The sequence below is a fragment of the Ranitomeya imitator genome, chromosome 3, assembly GCF_032444005.1.
Source record: "Ranitomeya imitator isolate aRanImi1 chromosome 3, aRanImi1.pri, whole genome shotgun sequence".
In the NCBI taxonomy this organism is placed as follows: domain Eukaryota; kingdom Metazoa; phylum Chordata; class Amphibia; order Anura; family Dendrobatidae; genus Ranitomeya; species Ranitomeya imitator.
The window spans coordinates 634,023,833-634,050,620 of NC_091284.1; the positions used below are offsets into that span (position 1 = coordinate 634,023,833).

Below are 26,788 nucleotides of genomic sequence, written 5' to 3' on the forward strand. Positions count from 1 at the left end.
AATAACAAGCAAATACCTGTATGTAGTGCTGGCTGTCAGCCAGTGTTAACGGACTTTAATCTGAGCGAGTTTCCTTCTCCTCTAGCTTACAATGAGGTTGAAGACACAGATTTTCATGTATTCATGATACAGGAGTATCAGCAATTGCGGTAATTATTCCTCTTGAGATTGTAGCTAGAAGAGAGTTCAGTGCCCTCTCACCACTGATCAGTCTGTTTTATTTACTTACGGTAATTAAAATGCCCCTTATTTGTTTTCTAATTAAAATGTTAGTTTCTCGGGTTGTAAGTGAAGATAAGCCTTCTAGAAAGTGATTGTGAGGCAGGTTACTGAGCAGAGCGTTCTGGCTACAGATAAGGCTGCGTCCTCCCCTTACCTGCAATAAAATAAGGGCATTTTGGAAATCGGGACAAATGGTAAAATGTCTGTGTTCTGCCGGGAGGGAGCCAGCTTTCTGTAAGTGGTGCACGGATGGTGATTTTTGTTGTTTTTTCCCCTTCCATGAATTGATTTGCTATGATCTCATGTGATGCACTGGAAACTTTCTCTATTGTATTGGTTTCCATAATGGTGCCACTTTCTATTAATAAGTGAGTGGCAAGCTGTCCTCCCGGATCTGTATACGATAACACTAGAGATTGTGACATTTGGAAAGTAGTCTGCGTTGTTAAGGTAAGTTGGGCATTATATATAATTAATGCTCTTTGTGACACACCGCTTTCTTTCTACACCTGAAGACAAATAGATCTGGCACGTGGCAGACTTTCCAATGATTCAGGAACTTTTTAAATGTACCCATTAGTGTAAAGCCTTTGTAGTGCGGGAAGGAAAGCAATAGCTCTAAATCTTCATTAATTTTCAGATTGATTGTAAATACAGTATCATGTCCCCCTATCATTCATACGCCTAATTAATGAGATTTAATTTTCTTTCTCTGTAGCAAGCAACAAAAGAGAATTTCAGACGAAGAGAGGCCGAAGAAAAACAAAAGCGAGTCAGGCTGGCGAAGGAAATGGCAGAAAAGGAGAAAGCAGAAAGACAGAAGAAAAAGAAACGCCTGCTAGAAAAGAACAGAGGTACGTAGTGTCTGTGGTGATAGTGTGGATAATGTCCTACCACTTAAAGGTGCACATGGTGGGATGTTCTCCAAAGTTCCTGCACAGGTGCCCTTCTAATGGAGGTGAAGGATAGGGTAACGTTTTGTAGGAGAGCTGCGGTCTCTACTGTCTCTCAAGTGGCGGAGCGAGGCGCTGGCTAGGACTGTAACCGAGCATCGGAGGTGCACTTGTGGGCCTAATTTGCTTAGGAATAAAATGCTAATTTCTGCTCATCTGGGCACTAACGTCGAAACAGGTATCCATGTCTATCACATTGCCCTACACTGCACTACCTCTGCTAGCTTAGGTTGCTTTCACATTGCGTGTAGACACCCGTTCAGTGGCTCACATTGGGGCTTATGTCTATACCACCTGCAAAACGGGATTTAGGCGTAAGCGTCAACGGAGTCATAGACTTAGACTGGTACTGACAGAGCGAAAGTACTGTCTGCTGTGCATCGGCTTTGTGTGTGTGCTCCTACTGGAGGCGGACACTCAGCAGTACTAGATTATGTCTGGGTGTCCGCCTCCAGAATGCACACGTTTGCTCTGTTGGCACTATTATAGTGTATGGTCCTGTTGCATACTTCCGAATCCTGTTTTGCGAGGACTTGGGGAAAAAAGCCCTGTTGGGGCCTAAATGCAGTATGTCCTTTTGCACAAACATCCTCACAGATAAGACATATCCGTATATCCAATATTGCTAAGGACTTAAAGGGGTTGTTGAGACTAAAGCTACAAGTCTGTAGTCACTATGTGACTGCAGACTTGTGAATCCTCACATCGTACACACTGGCTGTCATACGATATGCATACTCCTGGCTACAATCTGACTAGTTGGGTGTGTCCTCGCTCAATAGAAGTTTATTAAGTGAGGCGTATTTATGGTCACATGACCGCCTACTCCTGGCACCAGAGACTCCTCACAGAGTGTAACCCCTTTAAGGCATATGCTTGTGATACATATGAACCTATTTAGAAATAATTGTTTGTTGCTCGGAGATAAACCGCAAAGCATAACCATTCCAGCACAAAATGAATGGGTGGTCAGCAACCCTTTTTTCTTTTTTTAAAATGTTTTTATACTAGTTCAATATGAACCTTGCCAAATAGATCTACCCAGATTTAACATTGATGGGATATTTCTGGAATTTATCAACATTATTTACTATATAATTGTCTAAGGGTCACTTCCGTCTGTCTGTGGCACAGTGTGGCCGCGAGATGGCCACTCTCTACTCCCCTGCCGTAAGTGCCCGCTCCATACTCCCCTCCAGTCAGCGCTCACACAGGGTTAATGGCGGCGTTAACTGACTGTGTTATGCCACGGTGTAACACACTCCGCTAACGCTGCTATTAACCCTGTGTGACCATTTTTTTTTTACTATTGATGCTACCTATGCAGCATCAATAGTAAAAAGATCTAATGTTAAACATAATAAAAAAATAAAAAATAATTATATACTCATCTTCTGTCAGACCCCGGATCCAGCCCAGGCCTTTCCCGCTCCTCGCGATGGTCCGGTCCATGCATTGCGGTCTTGCGAGATGACGACGTAGCAATCTCGCGAGACCGCTACGTCATCATCTCGCGAGACCACAATGCACTCTTGGGACCAGAGCGTCGCGAGGAGCATCGGTAAATGCCTGGGCTGGATCTGGGGGCCGACGGAATGTGAGTATATAACTATTGTTTATTTTATTTTTTTTTTTTTAACAGGGATATGGTGCCCACATTGCTATATACCATGTGAGCTGTGTTAGATACTGTGTGGGCTGTGTTACATACTATGTGGGCTGGGTTATATACTGTGTGGGCTGTGTTATATACTACATCTCTCTGCTATATACTCTGTGGGCTGTGCTATATACTACATGGCTGTGGTATATATTACGTGGCTGGGCAATATACTACATCGCTGTGCTCTATACTACGTGGCCTGGGTTATATATTGCATGGGCAGTGTTATATACTATATCTCTGTGCTATATACTACGTGGCTGTGCAATATACTATGTGGCTGTGCTATATACTACGTGCCTGTGCTATTTACTATGTGGCTGCTATACACTACGTGGCTGGGCAATATACTGTGTGGCTTGGCAATATACTGCGTGGCTGGGCAACATACTACGTAGCTCGGCAACATACTACGTGGCTGGGCAATATACTACGTGGCTGGGCAATATACTATGTGGCTGTGCTATATACCACGTGTCTGTGCTATATACCACGTGTCTGTGCTATATACTACGTGGCTGGGCAACATACTACGTAGCTGGGCAACATACTACATGGCTGGGCAATATACTACGTGGCTGTGCTATATACCACGTGTCTGTGCTATATACTACGTGGCTGTGCAATATACTACGTGGCTGTGCTATATACCATGTGTCTGCTATATACTACGTGGCTGTGTTATATACTACATGGGCTGTGTTATATACTACTTGGTTGTGCTATATACTACGTACCTGTGTTATATACTATGTGGGCTGTGCTATATACTACGTGGCCTGTGCTATATGCTATGTGGGCTGTGTTATATGCTACTTGGCTGTTCTATATACTATGTGGCCTGTGTGATATGCTACTTGGCTGTGGTATATTTCTCTGCTTATCTGTGCACCATGAATCGTGGTATGTGTTAAAGAGGGGGGCCCACTGAGACTCTTTTGCCTGGGGCTCTCAAAAACCTGGAGTTGTCCCTGGCTTCACTGATTGGTCACGCCCGGCCGTGAACAATCAGCGACAGTCGCAGTCTGCCCGCGAATTGGCGCGGAATTTGAACCACGCTTCGCTAATTGGTCGCGGCCGGCCGAATCCTTTGTATAAATTGCATTATTCTGAAAACTTCATAAATAAACTACATACATATTCTAGAATACCCGATGCGTTAGAATCGGGCCACCATCTAGTAACATATAAACATGTAAATGCATGAGGCCATACCATCATAGCACACTGTCTGTGGCCATTACAGCTGAGCTGCAGTATTATTTTCATTTAGGCACGGATTCTGGCACGTCCACACTTGAGTTGCATTAGTGTTATGCTGTTTTAGGGCTTTAGTGTTTGTTCGTGTTGCTTACTTTGAGCTTCGCAGTTCTACTAGAAGCCCACTTTCTGTACAGGGTCTTGTGGCATTGATGTGTGCAACTGAAAAGACTACTCTGGAATTAGCATGCCATGGAATATACTGTATTTTGCTTTTTACTATTTAATGCTATGTTGGTGCTGTACATCAGCAGTATATTGGCATTAATGGACATCTAGAGAAAAGAAATAAGCCAGCTCACCGATGACGATCACAGGTGCACGGATCTCCGTTGCAGGTAAACGAACAAGTCCTCCAAAGGAAAAAAAAAAGGGATTGAGATCCAGCTCCTAAAATTCGGTAATTTTTATTAGATTCCAAAAACGATAAAATCCACAGACATGGAATAACCAAACTCCCTCCGGGTGGGTGCCCCTACACATGAGGGGCTATACGGCAACGCGTTTCGATCTGACGATCTTTTTCATAGCCATCTATCGTCAGATCGAAACGCGTTGCCGTATAGCCCCTCATGTGTAGGGGCACCCACCCGGAGGGAGTTTGGTTATTCCATGTCTGTGGATTTTATCGTTTTTGGAATCTAATAAAAATTACCGAATTTTAGGAGCTGGATCTCAATCCCTTTTTTTTTTTTCCATTAATGGACATCTGCTGGTAGGGGGCGCATGTAGTAGAGAAGCTTTCAAGCACTGGCTGCAGCGCCTGGGACTTGTCGGAGAAGCACTCGTACAAAAAGCTTCTCCACGGGAATCCATTTTATTTACAATGATTAAGGGTTAAATGAAAATTCAGATGTTTATAGCCTTAGAGAAGCACCAACATTAGAAGCTTTTGAACAGTAAAAGTTAAAATCTTTGGCAACAAAAAGAAAGTATACTAAAATATTACTCAAATAGCAATTATTGTTTCATTCTATGTATTACTTAATCTACCAGATCCCTGCAGTTTGTCTAGTCGTTATCGAAACCTTTTAGAAGGAGAAAAAGGATATTCTCAACATCATAAATGGCTAAAGAGAACCTGTCATTAGATCTATGCCGCCCGAACAGCGGCAGCATGAATCAGCCTGTCTGTGTGATTGCCGCCAGGCATGATTTACACATTTAGGCTATGTGCACACGTTCAGGAATTCATGCAGAAAATTCCTGACAATTCCGGACATTTTCTGCATGAAATCCGCAAGAAAACCGCGTGCGTTTTTGCCGCGGTTTTGATGCGTTTTTGCCGCGGTTTTGACGCGTTTTTTCCGGACACTTCCCAATGCATTTTGGAGTGGGAAATCCGCAAAAAAACCGCAAAAAGATAGAGCATGTCCGGATTTTGTGCCTGATGCGTTTTTTTTGCGGAAAAAAACGCATCATGTGCACAAAACATGCGGAATTCATTCTAAATGATGGGATGCTTATTGTATGCGGTTTTTTTGCGGTTTTATAGCGGTTTTATCGGGAAAAACCACGAAAAAACCGGAACGTGTGAACACAGCCTTACACTCCTGTGAGTGCACATAAGGATACACCTGTCAATCATCTGGAGTGGCCCTGGGGAATCATGCCTGGGACTTTTTGGTCTGGTCAGATGTCTAGGTATGGACCCTGGCCCACAATTTAAACCTCCCCCTTGGATGCTGGGCAGTGTTTGGTGTATGCTGCCTATTGTTTGGAAAACATGACTTTAGTGATAGGTTCCCTTTAAATATGCAAAATGCTTGTAAACCCACTACTTAGCAATATACTTATTCTTAAAAATCCCGTCATCTCTCAAGAACGGAGGAATTTTTACCTTTATACTGCTTGTTGCCTAAATGACCCTGCTTTCTCGGTAACTTACAAGCAGATTAGCTGCACTTACAAGCTGTTTGCTTTAGAGTTTGGAAACGACTAACTCCACACCTAGCCAACGTTACTGCCCCAATGCTGTTGAGGTAAAGACACCTTTGCTTGTAGCATCGAGATAGCAGAATTTAGGCCTCTGGACCAAACTGTCAATAACCAAGACCAAACTACCCACCCCTCGCCCCCAAGGCAAGCTGGGTAGCAGTGCACTCCTGAGGATCAATGATGGAAACGACCATTTAAAATAGTTGTTCACAGAATTTGCCAAAAATCCCCATGTTTGCTAATTTATTTGTAACCAACATGCAGTGTTCTGAATACAATGCATTGACTGCAGCTCTGATGCTTCAGCGGTTCCTCCAGTCTTTGCTGAGAAGCAGCCGGCATGCAATTGCTTCAGGTACTTAGTGAGAGTCTGCGCTATGTGTCTTACTGTTAGGTCCTCATAACTACAGTTGGTGCAGGAGTTGCAGTCGTCCCCGACCATGGACCCAGGGGAACCTAGAAGGTCCCTTTGGGCCATATAAGAAGACCAATGCTATTCATGCCCTGGAACTTGAAGTTACACCACTGATCCTAGTTCAGCACTTACGGCTCACTCACACGAGTGTATACAGTGCTGTCCAATGTTTTGTCGTATACCACTCGGACCAATATGATTCTATGGAGCAGTGCTAATCAGTATGAGAAAGAAATTGCTGTATGCTGCAGCTCAAATCTGATATCATGTACCCATTCAAGTCTGAGTGTGTGGAAATCGTCAAACTGTAGATGGATGACGTCTGGGTGCAATCTGATTTCTGTAGACTCACAGAATAAAGAAGGTGGAGACATTTTGTTCTCCATCTTTTCCTTACCTGTAGTACGCTTCTCTCATGAGAGAGAATTGGATCACACTAATCTGACATTCAGGTCAGAGTGTCAATAAGCATAATCAATCCGATTTTTTTTGGAGGAGAGAATATACGCTCGTGTGACCCCAGTCTAAGGCCTGGTTCACACTTGCGTACCTGGGCTTTGCGGACGGCTATGCACTTCCTTCCTGAAGCTCCGCCCACTTCCACATTTATTGCTTTTAGGTCTGCCTACTTCTGCATGCATCCTGCGTACCTATCTTTAACATTGAGTATGCAGGGACATGCGGATGTATCGGCGGAGCTTCAGGGAGGAAGTATGCAGCCCGTCCCCAAAGCCGCGGTACGCAAGTGTCAACTTAGCCTTGGTGATATCACTGAAGCTGATGCTGGCCAGTTACAAAAACAGACCAGAAGTACTATGGGAGCATCAGAGCTGGATCACCAGGGGAAAGAAGTGGCGAGAATTGGAAATGTTTTTGTTTTATGCAATTTGCTGGGATTTTAGATTTAGAATTTTAGGTGGAGTCACGTAGAGAATAAAATGGGCAATGGGAAGTAAACGAGCTTTGCATACTCACACGTCTGTGAGCCCATTGATTTACAGATGCATTTAGAGAACTGTCAGGATCACGGACCGCAGACGCTCAGGTACACACGGAATACTGAGTCTAGCAGAAGGCAATTATTTCTACCTAAACATCTGCCTCAATTAAGTTTATGCATGAGCCCCTGGTAGAGATACTGCGTCGTGGGTCCCTGATCAGGATTTCGAGCACTGATAAGAGGGCTGGATAATGGCTCGTCATTAGGAGCAAAATATCAGCCTTTGAAATCTCACTTGTGATGAGAGTAGCTCTGCTGTCGTGTGCGCATTTCTCATCTCGGCCTCTTCGAAACTCATTTATTTTTCTTATAGGTTTTATTGTTGGAAGTACATTGTGCAGCCACAGTTAATGGCCTCTGTTCACTATTGAGTTCTTTTTCTTAGCTATACTAGAAAATGGAAACCTATCTGATTCCAGTATGTCAATGGGATCCATTACAAGATGGATGATTGCAGATCTGTCCTATCTGCATTGACCAGGAAGACATTAGAAATATATTGTGAGTTCTGTGAGGACCACTCTGTGGTGGCACTATGCGCGTGTGATCTCAGACGTTATCTCCTATTGTTCATATAGAGTATCGGCATCATGTTGTGTAACAGGGCGCACAGATTAGTCATCAATCCTACACCAAGTAGGGATTATGCCATTGGAAGCAACTTGCCTCTCATGATTTAGGCCCCATTCGCACCCATTGTATTCAATGGTGGTGCGCACATGTCAGGTTTTTCACATGTGTCTGTGTGATAAACCCGCATGCATGTCCTTTTTTTTTTTCTTCACGCAGCACCTGGGAGCAGCGCTAACTGTACTGCTTCTTTCCAGGCAACGCTACATATCAAAGTGATGCGGCACACAGATACCACACGTATGTTACCCACGGACAGCACTGGCACTATCAGGACGTGTGAAGGGGGCCTTATAGTGTAGGAATAAACTTCTCCATGTTGAGGTTAAAAATAATAACTTCATATAAATTTTGCTCTTCATCAGATTTGATACCTAGGGCCCCCAACATTGCCAGGCAATATTGGTAAATTCTAACCATGGATCCAGTAGACTGTTAGTAGTCCCTTTAAATTAAAGATGTTGTCCTAAAGGTTTATGCATGCTTGATGGTGTACCATAAGTGTAATTATTTAAACCCACCAATACTACTCAGGTACTCCAACAAGTGTTGCGATAGATGAATCAAACTTTTTTTTTCTAAGCTTTTAAACTGGTAACATTTTAATATTGGGAAATAAGTAGATAGTGATATAAAAGGAATAAAAAAATAAATAAAATAAAAAAGGATGTATCCCTCTTCGATCACTTCCACATTAAAAATCAAGCAGGGCTGGTGATGTGATGTCCTACCTACTGGTACCTGCAGGGTGACGATCGTCAGGTGTCATGCACCTGTCCCAAATTAATGAAAGAGATAGGCAGACTATACTTTCCGATAGTAAATGCGACCTGGCAGTCATCAGTGGTCATGATGTAATTTGCCCACTTGCATCACAATGCAGAAGTGAGTGGAGGGGGACAAAGCTTTTGATTTATTGGCTTGATGTGCCCCACCTCTAGAGCCTTAAGAACGTTATCCCTTCTGGAGATAGATTGCAGTAGATTAGACACTTGCTAACTTACATAGATGGATAGATATTGTTAGATTAAGTGGATAAATACTAGATATTTTCCAAACCTTTATATCATTGCCCAACCATTTTCTGTGCACAGAACACTAAATTCAGAAAATGTAGACATGTGTTAAATGCTGATTGGGGTCACCTGCTCAGTTTGCCTCACATTCAGGTCCGTTGTAGGTAGCTTCCCCTCAGCCATTGCTGGATCATTGGGTGGTGCAGATGTCCTTGATGGACAGGTCGGGTCAGCCGCTTTGCACAGTCATTCCACTGCTGGCCTGAACACTCATGCTCCTAATGCAGCTAGAAGCATCTTGTTAGTGCGGCTCCGCATGTCCTAGAGCCGTCCAGTAGACCTCAGCAGCAGTGGTCTATAACGTTCATGCGTCAGAATACTCCCAGTCATCCTCCTAGATATTACAGGACTATGCAAGTTCAGCCATTGCTTCACATCAAGCTGCAAAAAACTGTAGTTGAGAGAAAAGAGTTTCTGAAAATAAAGCAATAGTGAAAACAGAATGCATTGGGTAAGTGTAATCATATCTATTGCTACAAGCTGGATTAAGACAACGTTCATATTGCTGTAATAAAACCCGATCCCCATCCATCTTTCATTCTTTTTTGCGTATTGTTTAACTACACTGGACACTGAATATTCCAAGATAAAGCGTCTAACCTAACGAAAGCATTCAGTGCTAATCACACTTCAGATTTCACATTTTGTCCGTGGTCAGATACAGATACTGCTGTCAGATGAACAAGAACCGATTTTCTATAAACTTTAATGAGCAAGACCCTGTACCTCATTATAGAGATGAACCAGTAGCCAGACTATTCATTGAATGTTATTAACTTTTAAGTCAACTCCTGCCGATTCGCATTGGCCTTTGTAACATTATCAGTTCCCAGGCAGAAGTTTCTGTAGATTGTGAATATTCTAACCAGTTGGTTTTATTTCACCACTTTCTTCTGCACGTGTTGTAATGTTCACCTGGAGATTTGCACCTGTGCCTTTTTACAGTCAATTCTTTAGGATTTTTACATATTACATATATTAACTCAAGTTTTTTTTTTCCCTACATGCGATAATCACCTGAATGATCAGACAATCCTTGTTAACAGACCATGTGATCAAGTGATACGAACACTTTTCTGTCAATTGATGGCAGGCATAAAAGCTTTAGTTTGTCAGCAGCAAATCCCTCATCTAAATCGGATGCCAGGCAGTTTGCCTTCATGTGGTATAGTCCCCCTAAGTGCACACAGCTATCCTCTCTATCCGAGAAACAATAAACTGTGCTGCCACATGCCTGTTTGTTAGTAGTATATGACCATTTTGCTATTTATTTGCTAAATGATCTTGAATTTACATTGATTTGCATACTTGCTATACACTGTGGGCTGACATATTTGGACACCTCCAAACCCTCAGTAGCTTTTATGAGATTCCGTTCTAAATCCATAGTCCCTCTTATTCTGGAGTGTGCCTGTGGAAATGTCTGCCCATTCACTAATCCACAAGAGCCTTTGTAAGGTCAGACACTGACTTTGGATGGACATGGCTCACAATCTTCATTTTTGTTACACAGGTGTTTAATGAGGTTGATGTCAGGGCTCTGTGGTGGCCAGTCAAGTTGTTCCACTCCAAGCTCCCCAAACAGTAGATCTTGTGTTGTGCATTGGTCCACCATTGTCCTGGAACATAAAGGGTCCATCTATAAAATCTTTCCACAGCCTACAATTGTCCCGAATGTCTCAAAGTCTGTTTGTATTGCACCATGTGTATTCTTTAACAACCTTGGAAAGGCAATATGTTTAGTTTTCGTTTAGTAGCCTATCTACACAAGCCGAATCCAGTTTAGATGCACGCAGAGATATCAGGACTAGATAGTTCAGTGAGTATTGGTTGCCATTGTTCTCATCAACACAGGTCCAGTTTACACAGGGAACTGCATAGAAAGATGATCTTGTCTGCAAACCGATATTTCATGTCATTCAGCGAATGAGATTTTGGCTTGTTTTTTGGACAATGGGCAGCCTGTTTAGACAGCACAATTATCGAGAAATGTGCATTCTTCGTAACCCTCATAATTGTGTCATGTAAATGCACCTTAGATATGCCTAAGTTGTAAGATTTTCCTTCACTTCAACTAAGGGGCCTAGGCCAATTACTAATTAGCAAATTGAGTAGTAGAGTATGGAAAAAACTTTTCCTTGCTCTACACAAGAACATACTTAAGGTACCGTCACATTCAGCAACTTTGCAAAGAGAACGACAACGATCCGTGACGTTGCAGCGTCCTGGATAGCGATCTCGTTGTGTTTGACACTCAGCAGCGATCTGGATCCCGCTGTGCCATCGCTGGTCGGAGCTAGAAGTCCAGAACTTTATTTTGTCGTCAGGTCGGCGTGTATCGTCATGTTTGACATCAAAAGCAACGACACCAGCAACGAGCATAGGGTCCTAGATGTGTGTCGGATCGGTACACTCCGGCTGTTTGACATGGAGCTAACAACCAGCGAGAACGAGAAGCGAGTCGCCGTTACGTCACTGGATCGCTCTTGCATCGTTCTGGAGTTGCTGTGTTTGATGTCTCTACAGCGACCTAAACAGCGATGCTCCAGCGATCTAGTTTAGGTCGGCTCGTTGTCTATATCACTGCAGCGTCGCTGAGTGTGACGGTACCTTTACACTGGAATGCCATCTATGCACTGTAATGAGGCTAATAGCGGTATAATCAATCGGAGGTATGTATCACAAGAGATGGCTGCTCTCTGTGATGTAACCCCAAGTATTTATATTTAGTGAAATTAAGCACTAGGATGTTGTTTGGTGCACCTGGCTCCGGGTAGCTATGAGAGATGGGCAGGTCTGGCCACCCACATACCTCACCTCTGGGTGTTGTTACAGCTTATGCAATGAAGGCTGTTGTTTGGCACATGGCCTGGGTGTTGGGAGGAAGAATGACTCCTGTGTGTGGCTCCAGACCGCACCTGCGTGCTGGACATTACCCCCAGCCTGTGCCCACAGGCCTGGCGGAGCAGAACCATGCTATGGACGTTGATGCTTTGTTTTTGCCTGCTCTGAAAGCTGTTTACCTTTTGTTGGTGCTTCTGAGTTTATGAAGCAATAAACCCACATGAACATTTAAAGAAACATACCTCCTGTTTTCCTCCTGTTGCACCTGAGTTGGTCCAGATCCCTACAGCACATTAAGCAGGGCTTCACTCACCTGTCCTGTCTTCATGACCGGTATACCAAGTATGCTTCAGCCATATCCAGCTACATAAACCTTGATAGGAAGATTTGTTTAGCCAAAACGTTTTGCCACTTTAGATCCATCATATTCCTCATATATATCTTTCTCATCTGATACTGCTTGTTTCATGTCCTGTTAACACTTGACTCCATTAGCGGCTGTCACTATTTCTCCAGTAAATTGACAAACACTATAAAGGAAACAGTGTGGACCCCAATTTAGTCAGTGACATTCCTTTGGTACAGGTTCTATTCACCTTATGTTAACCACTTGTGGGTGTGTGGAGCATAATACATAGCCTGCATCTGCCTGTTACAGCAGTAATCGGAGTGGAGTAATGGTACCGTCACATTAAGCGACGCTGCAGCGATCTAGACAACGATGCCGATCGCTGCAGCGTCGCTGGAGAGCTGTCACACAGAAAGCTATCCAGCCACCAACGATCCCGATGTCCCCGGGTAACCAGGGTAAACATTGGGTTACTAAGCACAGGCCCGCGCTTAGTAACCCGATGTTTACCCTGGTTACCATTGTAAATGTAAAAAAAAACAAACACTACATACTTACATTCCGGTGTCTGGTCACGTCCCTCGCCTTCAGCTTCCCGCACTGACTGAGCGCCGGCCGTAAAGCACAGCGGTGACGTCACAGCTGTGCTCTGCTTTACGGCTGGCCCGATATTTACCCTGATTACCGGTGAAGACATCGCTGAATCGGCGTCACACACGCCGATTCAGGGATGTCAGCGGGTGATCCAGCGACGAAATAAAGTCCTGGACTTTCCCCAGCGACCAACGATCTCCCAGCAGGGGCCTGATCGTTGGTCGCTGTCACACATAACGATTTCGGTAACGATATCGTTGCTACATCACAAAAAGCAACAATATCGTTAACAATATCGTTATGTGTGACGGTACCTTAAGAATATTTGTTTCTTCTCATGTCACAGCCCTGCTCCTGCAGCTCACTGAGTTGTATTTACGGTGTTGTTCCTGCAGTTGAGACACAAGTTTTGAGCGGTGTTGCTTCAGACTGCAGCCTGTTGTGACACTTGAATTCTCTTCTGATGGGGGCCATTTTATCACATTCTTGGAGTTACCATTAAAGAGAAATCATATACTGATTGAAAAAATTGGTGAAAAATTCGGGATAGAAGTAATATAATAGTCAGAACTGGTGGTGTTCTTCATGTACACATGCGAGACAGCTTAGTCTGAATAGTTACTTGAATGTGATAAAACAGTAAAGCAGAATTGGTAACGCAGGTGTGAACATAGCCTAATGCCGCAGAGGAGACCTTTTTTCCTATTTGTATTTTATTATCCGTTTTCACTCTCTTGATTTGTTAGATAGATATATTAGAGCTCCACTGGCCATAGAGCTCCTGACAATATAATGAGCTGTAAGATGTCAGATAATGGCTTGGGGTTACTTCTGGTCTGCTTAGTAAATATGTCTTTCTTCCCTCACCATTTTCGTACCAGCAGTGCCAATAAAGGTAATAGTTTTTGTGAGATGTACGGTGCTGATTGATGACAGTCAGTTATGCTTCATCATCTGCTTGGAAGCTTTAATGTACACAGGACAAGATCTGAGCAGTCACAAACTAGTGCTTTCATCTGACCTTTATACATTGTCAATTGCTCATGTTGGCGTCATATTAGGCTATCTAAAAAACAGCAAACATGTATGGCTCATTAATGTGCAGAAAGCGGCATCCACTTATACAATCATCATCGTCGTCTTAGCTTTATTAATAATGTTCAGTTGGCCATAAAACTGTAAGCTGGTTTGATTCTTGGAAATCAATGCAGAAACAAGGCATTAATCTAAACACAGCCTATAGATTATTAGCGGAATTAGCATTATGGCATTGAAGAGCGCCATCTTATGCTTTTCCTGTAAGAAGGTATTACTTTGTGTTGTAAGTGACTGGGGGCTACATTTAACATTTATGGCGTTGCCTCCCTAAAAAGAGACTGTTAACAGCTCAAGATGTAATCACCTCCTTGGCCACTTATTGTTCAGGTTTTCATTCTTCAACATCAGAAATAAATGCAAAACATATTTGAAAGAAAAAATCCCAAACATTCAACAAGTAGTTAGTGACTTGAGTCTTTCATGTATAAAATAGGCGGGTGTGGTGGTGGGAGTACGGTGTTTGCCATAAGCCAGGTTCATACTGTGTTAATGCAGCCCGTTCAACGCATAGCTTTGACGGGCTGCGTTAACGCTATAGCATACACGCCGTTATGCTATACCGCTAGCGCAGATGATTCATCTGTGCTAGCGGTGACGGAGCCTCAGACGCCTCAGGCTGAGGCGTCTGAGGCTCCGTCACCGCTAGCACAGATGAGGGCGCATCACCGCGACTGAAGGTAACTATAGGTCATTGACCTACATTACCTTCATTCCCCGGGGTTTTACAGGCACTAGCACAGCTGCATTATAGCAGAGCTCCTGCCTGTAAAATATTTTAACCCCTTCAGATGGATTTACATCGTGGGACGTTACAGATCAACGGAAGGTATGTATATTGTTGGTTTATTATTTTTAATTACGTTACAGAACGAGGGTCTTCAGGTGGATTGAGAGAGCAATAAAATATTAAAACAACCTGTGTGTTTATTTCATTAAAATACTTTTTAATAATGTGTTTTTTTAACCCTTTCATACAATTGGATTAATAATGGATAGATGTCAGAATTGACGCCCATCCATTATTAATCTGGCTTAATGTCACCTTACAATAGCAAGGTGACATTAACCCTTCATTACCCCATATCCCACTGCTACACGGGAATGGGAAGAGAGTGGCCAAGTGCCAGAATAGGCGCATCTTCCAGATGTGCCTTTTCTGGGGTGGCTGGGGGCAGATGTTTTTAGCCGGGGGGCCAATAACCATGGACCCTCTCCAGGCTATTAATATCTGCCCTCAGTCACTGGCTTTACTACTCTGGCGGAGAAAATTGCGCGAGAGCCTACGCCAATTTGTTCCGCGATTTAACCCTTAAATTTAATAGAGCGCCGAAATTTTGCACATACACACTACTAACATTAGTAGTGTGGAATATGCAAAAAAAAGGGGGATATGACATGGTTTACTGTATGTAAACCATGTCTCATATCATGTCGGGTTTAGGCAGGAGAAATGAAAAGCTGGCAATTGAATTACTGGCTTTTCTGCTATATCGCGCTGAAGCAAATATAAAAAAAAAAAATTCCCATTGACTTTGCATTGGGTTTCGTGTTTCGGCCGATCCCCGACATTTCAATAAGATCGGCCGATTTCACTCGACCCGACTTTTGAGAAAGTCGGGATTCGCGAAACCCGACTCAACCTCAAAAAATGAAAAGTCGCTCAACCCTCGCCGTGACTGTTGCTTTCACGGGGAAACTTAACCTGTCCACTTCATCCAAGAGGCATAACCTTTTTACTTTTCCATCCATTTAGCCATATGAAGGCTTGTTTTTTGCGGAATGAGTTTTACATTTGAAAAACACCATTGCTTTTACCCTATAATATACTGGAAAATGGGAGAAAATTTCCAAATGTGGTGAAAAAGTGCAATTTCACTTTTGTTTTTTATTCACCGTGTACAATATATAGTAAAACTGACCTGGAAATATGATTCTCCAGTCAGTATGAGTACATAAATACCAAACATGTATTTTTTTTGTGTGTTTTTGTTTACATTTTTTTCCAAATTTGTAAAAAAAAGAAAATCTTTTGCCAATTTCCGAGACCTGTAACATTCTCATTTTTTGGGATCTGGAGCTGGTTGAAGACTTTATTTTTTGCAATTTGAGTTGACATTTTTACTGACACCATTTTGGGGTAAACAATATTTTGATTACCATTTATTGTATTTTATTCAATGTTGTGGCGACCAAGAAAATGTAATTCTGACAGTTTGATATTTTTTTTCTCATAACACTTGCTTACCGATCAGTTAAATTAATTTTATATTTTGATCGGACATTTCTAAAAGTGGCAATATCAAATGTGTATTGTTCCCTTTTTCATTTGTCTTATTTTTAATGGGGAGATATGAATTGTGATTTTTTTTTTTCCTTTTTTTTTTATAACATTTTTTTTTCCCCTCTACCTTTTACTGTATTTAACAGTCCCCTTAGGACACTTGAAGCTGCGATCGTCTGATCGCCTATGCTATACATAGCAGGGCTTTAGCATTTTGTATGTATAGCAACATTCACAATTTCCTAAGAATGCTGGCCACAGACATTAAGAGAAGCACAGGGGATCTTCAGCAGACTCAAGGCTGTCATGACAGCCTATCAGCACCCCCTTGTTTGCCGCAGTCAGTGATTGACAGTGGCATTTAACTAGTTAATAGCTGCGGGTGGATCCACCCGTAGGGCTATAGAGGTATTGATGGCCGATTAAATCAGCCTTCAAGTGTGGGGAAAGATGTGGGGTTAGAGTGTGGGCCTCCCATCAAAGGCAGGGACACGGCAGATGACGTAAATCAATGTCATCGGTCGTGAAAGGGTTAAAGAGGATCTGTAACCAGATAAAATATGGACCTTTTTTTCCCTGTATTTTATTCCCACTGTCCACAAGAATATTCTGTTTGTTATATAATATATTAATATATTATTTTTTAGTCCGCCAACGCTTCCAGAGATTTAGGCCTTTTTGCTAAGCTCTAATTTTTATGGTTTTTACCAAAGAGGTGTTGCTCATAGGATAATAAAGCAGAGCAGCCTAAAGACCACAGAGGTTCTTGTGAGCTGCCCCCCTTGGTAAAAACCATCAAAATTAGCACAAATAAAAGTAGCCCATATCTGTGGACATGTTCGGCTTATTCCAGCAATGTCATCACTGCACGGAAAGAAATGGCGTTTCTAGAATTATAAATCCACCTACATACAGCTCCTTTATAATTACCAACATATAATGGGGCCTGTCCAGAATGATCCCCTTGGCTTTAGGATTGGCAATGAGAGTTTGGGTATCCCAAGAGTCATCAGGCCGTCTGACCCCCGGGCACTTTCTCCAGACACAGGTATTTGCCCCTACATGGGACTGCAGGATTCCAATGTGAATAATAATCTTCTGTGTAACAAAATGTTTCGCACTTTTATATTTCAAATCCCCATGATAAGTACCGAATCTTCCAACATGAGAAAAGTCTAGTTGTTCTGATTGCAGACTGCTCACTGTATTCACTGGGCCAGTGGGGGTCACGTGTCACGCTGCAAATATAGGGGAAGTGTGACGTTTTCCATATTGCACTTCCTTATGATTCAGCAGTCACATAAAGTGACTGCAAACATTTCTTTTTAGCCCATAAACCACTTTATTTCATACACGTAAGAGCAAAACACAATAAAGCACTTTAAAGTCCCAGAAAAGGGAAAAGTAAGACATAGAGTGGAGATAAAAAGTCTACAGGTCCCTGGAAAAAAATCAGGTTCGTGTCACTTAAGAAAGATATCATACCAAGAAGAAGAATAATGTCAAAGCGTTTTCCACCTTTTGGGTATGTGCACACGTTACGTATTTGGTGTAGAAATTTCTTCACCATCCCCGCATCTCTTGATAAGATAAACACAACGTATAATCGTCACGTTTTTGTTGTGTTTTGGATGCAGATTTTCCCCAAGAATTACTATGGGTAAAATCTGCAGCAAAAACACTGGAAGAATTGACCTGCTACAGATCTAAATCTGCACGTCACAAATAAGCAACGTGTGCACGAGACCTCAGGGTTCTCATTCACATTGTTGACATTAGGAAACCCTTCAGGTTTTGTAACAAATTTGCTTAAAAAAAATCTGCATTGTGTGCACCCATAATCTGTACAATGTGTTTAAAAAATATATTGAAATTCACACTTATTTAACCACATTGTTAGTTTTGGTATTTTCATTTCCCCCCTTCAAAATTATTTTAGAACCAGAAAATCATAAAATGTTAGAGTTGGAAGGGATCTTCCAAAAACTGAGTAGCTGAATCCTTCTAAGCTCTATGTAGTCATCAATTACAATTATGCATCGCTGCAAAGTACCAGGCAGCCCAGCTCCACCGCCTCTACAACTCCTGACCCAACTGACTTTGTAGCGATGTAGAATTGTAGTTCTAATGATGATTCATGCAGACAAGAGAGACTTCCTGTTTCTACGTGGAGCTTAGAAAGATTCAGCTGCTCAGTTTTTAATCACATGATGTCATAGACCTAATGTTAAAGTGAAGAATTAGCTGGGTAGAAAGCAAAATGAGCAATTGTAAGTGAACAGTGCTGTATAATATGATTGCAATATATTAGGTGGATAAAAACTTTGATGGCAGTACTTCTTTAATAGTATAAAAAGTTCAGAATCACATGACAAACAGCTGGCATTTTAACAGGGGTGTGTAAAATTGTTATATCTGCTGTAAGTTGATCCATTGCCTCCACCAACAACACATAACACTGGGATGATGCTACCAAATATGTAACTCCGTAACCAATTGCATAGCCTTCAATAAATAATACAGCGGTCTAACAATTATAGAAGGTATACAGTGTCATGGAAAAGTTTGAGCACCCTTGGTCAAAATTACTGTTATTAAGTTATTATAATGATAGTGAAGAAACCGCAACCTTAACGGGCTAATTAAAGTCTGAAACCCTGATCAAAGCTGAGCACACACATCTCCAAGGGTGCCCAAACTTTTGCATCTGCATATTTTCATTTTTGTAATTTCTAAAATGTAAAACATGTCAATAGATATTAAATTTGACTAAAATACAAAGGGAATGTGTCATCTATAGCTGTGTCATCTATAGCTGTGTCGTCTATAGCTGTGTCGTCTATAGCTGTGTCATCTATAGCTGTGTCGTCTATAGCTGTGTCGTCTATAGCTGTGTCATCTATAGCTGTGTCATCCATAGCTGTGTCGTCTATAGCTGTGTCGTCTATAGCTGTGTCATCTATAGCTGTGTCATCTATAGCTGTGTCATCCATAGCTGTGTCATCCATAGCTGTGTCATCTATAGCTGTGTCGTCTATAGCTGTGTCGTCTATAGCTGTGTCGTCTATAGCTGTGTCGTCTATAGCTGTGTCATCTATAGCTGTGTCATCTATAGCTGTGTCGTCTATAGCTGTGTCGTCTATAGCTGTGTCGTCTATAGCTGTGTCATCTATAGCTGTGTCATCCATAGCTGTGTCATCCATAGCTGTGTCATCCATAGCTGTGTCATCCATAGCTGTGTCATCTATAGCTGTGTCATCCATAGCTGTCATCCATAGCTGTGTCATCTATAGCTGTGTCATCTATAGCTGTGTCATCCATAGCTGTGTCATCTATAGCTGTGTCATCCATAGCTGTGTCATCCATAGCTGTGTCATCCATAGCTGTGTCATCTATAGCTGTCATCTATAGCTGTGTCATCTATAGCTGTGTCATCCATAGCTGTGTCATCCATAGCTGTGTCATCTATAGCTGTGTCATCTATAGCTGTGTCGTCTATAGCTGTGTCGTCTATAGCTGTCGTCTATAGCTGTGTCGTCTATAGCTGTGTCGTCTATAGCTGTGTCGTCTATAGCTGTGTCGTCTATAGCTGTGTCGTCTATAGCTGTGTCATCCATAGCTGTGTCATCCATAGCTGTGTCATCTATAGCTGTCATCTATAGCTGTGTCATCTATAGCTGTGTCATCCATAGCTGTGTCATCCATAGCTGTGTCATCTATAGCTGTGTCGTCTATAGCTGTGTCGTCTATAGCTGTGTCATCCATAGCTGTGTCATCCATAGCTGTGTCATCTATAGCTGTCATCTATAGCTGTGTCATCTATAGCTGTGTCATCCATAGCTGTGTCATCCATAGCTGTGTCATCCATAGCTGTGTCGTCTATAGCTGTGTCGTCTATAGCTGTGTCGTCTATAGCTGTGTCGTCTATAGCTGTGTCGTCTATAGCTGTGTCGTCTATAGCTGTGTCGTCTATAGCTGTGCCGTCTATAGCTGTGTCATCTATAGCTGTGCCATCTATAGCTTTAGGCTTTTTAGAGATCATTTCATCTTCCTTAACTGTTCACAATAACAGTAATTTTGACCAGGGGTGCCCAAACTTTTACATGCCACTGTATACTCCCTATAACAGGGAAGATATCAAGCAGTGTAAAATGAGATAGTCATTGGTGTTTCGGTATAATCATTGCACTGATCGTGGTCTCCGCAGCCCCCCATGCACCTTCTGTTTTCATGTTTCCAGGGAAGATTGCTTTTTTTTTTGTGAAGTGAGAAAATGAAACGCACAAAAAATTAGACATCTGCTTCATTTTTATTACCCAATGTTGTTTATTTGCATAATAATGGACACCCCTAATAACACACAGTAGGTTTTTCCTGTGCAGTGCCCTGACTTCTGAAGATGCCGTGTTCTAGCAGATAAATAAGATTAGGTAATACACATGTATCAGAAATGTATGCACCATCCTTATAAATCAGGAGCCTCGCCAGGACAGTTTAATTAGAAATATGTGTCTACCCGTGTCTGCGGCTGCTCCTCCTGACAGCTCGTGCTTGGGCTGGTGGCGCTGGCAGCACATGCACACTTTATTTTCATTGTGTTATACTGCCGTAGTGTTTTATCTTGTTTGGGCTTATTGTTTTTCTTAACTGTTCCTCCAGATATTGCTTCATTCATCTTGTTCTAGGTGAACTTCTATCATAACTCAGCTCCCTATCACGGTGTTGTATTGTTAGGGATCGCCATCAGGAAAGTAGTGCATTGATGTTATTTATCTCCAGATATTATCCACGTTCACTGCTAGTCGTGGCGGTCCCTGTATTAGCTAGCTCTTATCTATGTAAGCCAAATGTGTTTTCTATTGTGGGAGACATACTTAATAACTATTTTATGATTGAACAGTTCAAATAGAAAAAACTTTTTTTTTCCATTATGTGCTCAAAATTTCCTATACAGGTGTCAAACGGCACACACAGCCCGGCACCTCCATCCACTGCCCGGCATCTCCATCCAAAGCCCGGCATCTCCATCCACAGCTCAGCATCTCCATCCACAGCCAAGCACCTCCATCCACAGCCCGGCACCTCCATCCACTGCCTGGCATCTCCATCTACTGCCCGGCATCTCCATCCACAGCCCGACACCTCCATCCACAGCTCAGCATCTCCATCCACTGCCCAGCATCTCCATGCAGAGCCCGGCATCTCCATCCACAGCCCGGCACCTCCATCCACTGCCCGGCATCTCCATCCACAGCCAAGCACCTCCATCCACAGCCCAGCATCTCCATCCACAGCCCGGCATCTCCATCCACTGCCCGGCATCTCCATCCACTGCCCGGCATCTCCATCCACAGCCCAGCATCTCCATCCATTGCCCAGCATCTCCATGCAGAGCCCGACATCTCCATCCACAGCCCAGCACCTCCATCCACTGCCCAGCATCTCCATCCACTGCCCAGCGTCTCCATCCACAGCCCAGCATCTCCATCCACAGCCCAGCATCTCCATCCACAGGCCCGGCATCTCCATCCACAGCCCAGCATCTCCATCCACAGCCCAGCACCTCCATCCACTGACTCGCATCTCCATCCACAGCCCGGCACCTCCATCCACAGCTCAGCATCTCCATCCACTGCCCAGCATCTCCATGCAGAGCCCGGCATCTCCATCCACAGCCCAGCACCTCCATCCACAGCCCAGCACCTCCATCCACTGCCCAGCATCTCCATCCACTGCCCAGCATCTCCATCCACTGCCCAGCATCTCCATCCACAGCCGAGCATCTCCATCCACAGCCCAACGTCTCTATCCACAGCCGAGCATCTCCATCCACAGGCCCGGCATCTCCATCCACAGGCCCGGCATCTCCATCCACAGGCCCGGCATCTCCATCCACAGGCCCAGCATCTCCATCAACAGGCCCGGCATCTCCATCCACAGGCCCGGCATCTCCATCTACAGGCCCGGCATCTCCATCTACAGCCCGGCATCTCCATCCATCCACAGCCCCGTCACCTCCATCCACAGCCCCGTCACCTCCATCCACAGCCCAGCACCTCCATCCACAGCCCAGCACCTCCATCCACAGCCCAGCATCTCCATCCACAGCCCAGCATCTCCATCCACAGCCCAGCATCTCCATCCACAGCCCAGCATCTCCATCCACAGCCCAGAATCTCCATCCACAGCCCCGGCATCTCCATCCACAGCCGAGCATCTCCTTCCACAGCACAGCATCTCCATCCGCAGCCTGGCATCTCCATCCATCCACAGCCGGCATCTCCTTCCACAGCACAGCATCTCCATCCGCAGCCTGGCATCTCCATCCATCCACAGCCGGCATCTCCATCCACGGCCCGGCATCTCCATCCGCAGCCCGGCATCTCCATCCATCCACAGCCCCGTCATCTCCATCCACAGCCCAACACATCTCCATCCACAGCCCAACACATCTCCATCCACAGCCCAACACATCTCCATCCACAGCCCCGTCATCTCCATCCACAGCCCCGTCATCTCCATCCACTGCCCAACACATCTCCATCCACAGCCCCGTCATCTCCATCCATCCACAGCCCCGTCATCTCCATCCATCCACAGCCCAACACATCTCCATCCATCCACAGCCCCGTCATCTCCATCCACAGCCCAACACATCTCCATCCACAGCCCGGCATCTCCATCCACAGCCCCGTCATCTCCATCCATCCACAGCCCAACACATCTCCATCCACAGCCCCGTCATCTCCATCCATCCACAGCCCAACACATCTCCATCCACTGCCCGGCATCTCCATCCATCCACAGCCCCGTCATCTCCATCCACAGCCCAACACATCTCCATCCACAGCCCGGCATCTCCATCCATCCACAGCCCCGTCATCTCCATCCACAGCCCAACACATCTCCATCCGCAGCCCGTCATCTCCATCCATCCACAGCCCCGTCATCTCCATCCACAGCCCGGCATCTCCATCCATCCACAGCCCCGTCATCTCCATCCACAGCCCCGTCATCTCCATCCACAGCCCAACACATCTCCATCCGCAGCCCGTCATCTCCATCCATCCACAGCCCCGTCATCTCCATCCACAGCCCAACACATCTCCATCCACAGCCCGGCATCTCCATCCACAGCCCACACATTGTATTATGCCCAGCTCTCAGTAATTGAAATGCCACAGTTAGTTCACAATCTACTGTCTAGCCCCAGTAGTTCAGAATTTAAAGGGAATCTGTCGCCAGGTTTTTGCTATGCCATCTGAGAGCTAGATGATATAGGGACAGTGACCCTGATTCCAGTGATGAATCACATAATTGGGCTGCTTGCTGCTATTTTACTAAAATGAATGTTTTTTTCTGCTTCAGATCTAGCAGTTCTTTGAATACTGAGGTCTGTATAACCCCACCCACACCACTGATTGGCAGCTTTTTATATACACTGTTCACAGGCAGAAAATAGTAGCCAATCAGTGGAGGGGGTGGGGTTATACAGAGCTCATGAATATGGAGCACTACATGGCAGCTGGTTTGCTAGTCCTCTAGTGATAATCTCCTGCTTATAAAATAGTGATTTTGCCAAAACTACAGCAATCGTCCCAGTAAGTGATACATCACAAGAATCAGGGACTCTGTCTCTACCTTATTCTGCTATCAGATTAGATGGCACAAACTTAGTGACAGATTCCCTTCAACATATAATGTTGTAAACTTGAAAAGAAAAAAAATAACCAGAAGGCTGGGAATATAAACAACATATTCTTAGATATATTTTTTGTAAGGTAAATTGAGAATATACTAAAGAACTTGATAAAAGCCACTCACTGTTGTACCCATATTGCCATGGATTCACTGTGTGGTTTCTAAAGGCAAATATCATTCCACAAATGTGTTTCACCAAAACACGAAGGCAGTGGGCATTAATGTGGGTTAGTGCCTTCCCTTTGTGTATTAATAGAATTGGAAAAGTGAAAAGTTCACACGTGACATTTTTTGTGCTGCATATCTTTCTGCAGAATTACAAAAGGAGCAATGTTTAACAGAAGCAGCAAAGGCTATGAGATTTCAGAAACCTCCTGCTTTTTTCCCTTACTTTATTTTGATTTGATGATCTGCAGCATGTCGGTTCTTTGGGTGTTTTTTTTCACCCATAGAAAAAAAAAAGGAAAAGCAAGAAGCGCAGCATAACATTTGTCCTGTGTTTTGCAGCATATTTAGTGCAGAGAACTGACCTTATGAACATGTCCTGTAGGCTAATCACACGTCATCTGCACCAAAAATTGCAGCTATTGTGTACATTTTTTACACCGTGATTTCACTGCCAAGAATAAAGGTTTTGGTAACAGAAAATTGTTGTAGAAATGCCATGGGTGAACAGCGTCTAAAGGGATGAATTTAAATAACGGACAGTAGTGGACAGTTTCTAGACCTGAAGTCTTTAATCTATAAAAGCACACTGCAAAATAGCTTTACTCGAACAGGTAGAAAGCAGTTTCTCAAGGTGGAATTAGAAGTTACCTATTCCCTAGAGATCCGCTAAAAAGGCAGAAATATCAAAAGGCTGCACAGCTTTTCTAGAACCAGTAGATGCGGAATATTCAAAAAATAGAAAACAAAGCAGTATAAACATATACCCTATAGTAAGTAAATCACATACATATGAGGGGCGTTCATTAAACATTTCCCCTGACCCTCTTCCTGTGGACACACTAGGGATACACACTTCTCCCATACATGCATGTAAATAGTATAGGGGACTAGGTTAACACTTTTGAGTAAAAAGTGTAAAAGCCACCCCATCGCGACAAGGTGTATCCACCCGGCATGGTCCTATCCTATCTCTGGTATTAGAATCTTCCCTCGTGCCAGCCGACCTCAGTGTGAATACAGGCAGAGCAGGACGGGGCCTGGCTACCCACCCACCTGGGAAGGTATAGAAATGCCTAGCTCAGTATGGGGGGCTCGTCCCTGTTTATACAAAGTACAAAAAATTACTGCAAAACCAAAGAAATGATCTGGAGCATCAGCTGGTATAGGTGCGTGTGTAAGAGCACATTTACACTGGCCATTTCACAGACAAAACCCAAGGGAAAAAAAAAAGCAAAACGAGCGTATGTTCTGTAGTAAGTAAATAGTAATAGTACATGTAAATAACATAAGGGACTTGGTGAAAACTATTGATTAGAAAGCGTAAAAGCCATCCCACCGCCACAAGATGTGCCATGCCTTGTTTATCCTTAAGTCGATGCTGATAAAAATTCCATCAAGATTTCTTTTCTTTGTTGATGACTACATTTTTCTCCTTCGCCTCATTGGGGAACACAGGACTGTAGTTCATGTAGGACTGTGGGTGTATGCTACTGCCGCCAGGAGGCTGACACTAAGTAAACATAAAAAAAATTTAGCTTCTCCGACGACATATACACCCTGACACTGGCCGAAGGCGAACCCAGTTCATGCTTAGTTTCTGAAGGATCATATTTAGAATGCCCTAACATTAAAAAATACTTTATTGTTTAAAACCAAGACTAATCAGGACAGAGATCATTAGATCTCCTACAGGGCCAACCCTTTGGGAAGAATGCGGTCCCAGCTGCCAAGATCAAGGGGATCTAGGTCGGCACAGGTTATAGGCCAAATGACTGGAGGCGGTCTCTGATCGTCACCGACAAAGTAGGCGGCCCTCCACTCTTGTTTGATCAGTCCTGGCTCATGGTGGGACACGACAGGTGGGTAAGAGAACTGGTGTCCTCAGGGTACAAGATAGTTTGTCAGCCATCCCCCATGCCAGTTCTTTATCTCCCGCCTTCCCAGTTCAGAATCCCAGGTACAATCCCTGTTCAAAACTGTAGAATCCCATCGACTCCGCGGGGTCATCACTCCAGTTCCAAAGGAAGAGAGATTTCAGGGGTTCTATTCCAACCTGTTTATAGTTCCCAAAAAAAGACGGAACTGTAAGGCCCATTTTGGACCTGAAATGTTTAAACAGGTTTGTCAACATTCGTCACTTTAGAATGGAATCCTTCTGGTAATTGCTGCAATGGAAAAGGGAGAATTCTTAGCTTCAATAGATATTCAAGATGCCTATCTTCACATTCCCATATTTCCTTCGCATCAAAAATTTCTACATTTTGCTGTAGGCAGCCTACATTTCCAGTTCACAGCCTTACCTTTTGGGCTGGCCACCGCACCCAGAGTATTCACAAAGGTCATAGCAGCGGCGGTGTCCATCCTGCATTCCCGGGGCATACTCGTCTTGCCATATCTAGACAACCTCCTTATCAAGGGGCTGTCTTGTCGGGCCTGCGAGGAAAATGTCAGCATTACTCTGGATACTCTTTCTCTGCTAGGGTGGCTGGTGAATCTAAAGAAATCGTCCCTTGTACCATCTCGGAAAAGAAAATCTCTTTTTTTTTTTTCCGGATGATCTTCGACACCTCACAAGGTTTGTCAATTCTGCCCCAGG

The 26,788-nt window shown here is 43.7% G+C and overlaps 1 protein-coding gene across 2 annotated transcripts in view; it reads left to right on the plus strand.

The window, feature by feature from the left end:
• Positions 1-26,788, plus strand: part of DIAPH3 (diaphanous related formin 3) — a 789,152-nt gene that overhangs the window by 526,720 nt on the left and 235,644 nt on the right. For both annotated transcript variants that reach the window (XM_069758173.1, XM_069758174.1), the window contains exon 25: positions 941-1,076. In XM_069758173.1, coding sequence (XP_069614274.1) covers positions 941-1,076 — 136 coding nt within the window. The remainder of the gene's footprint in view (positions 1-940; positions 1,077-26,788) is intronic.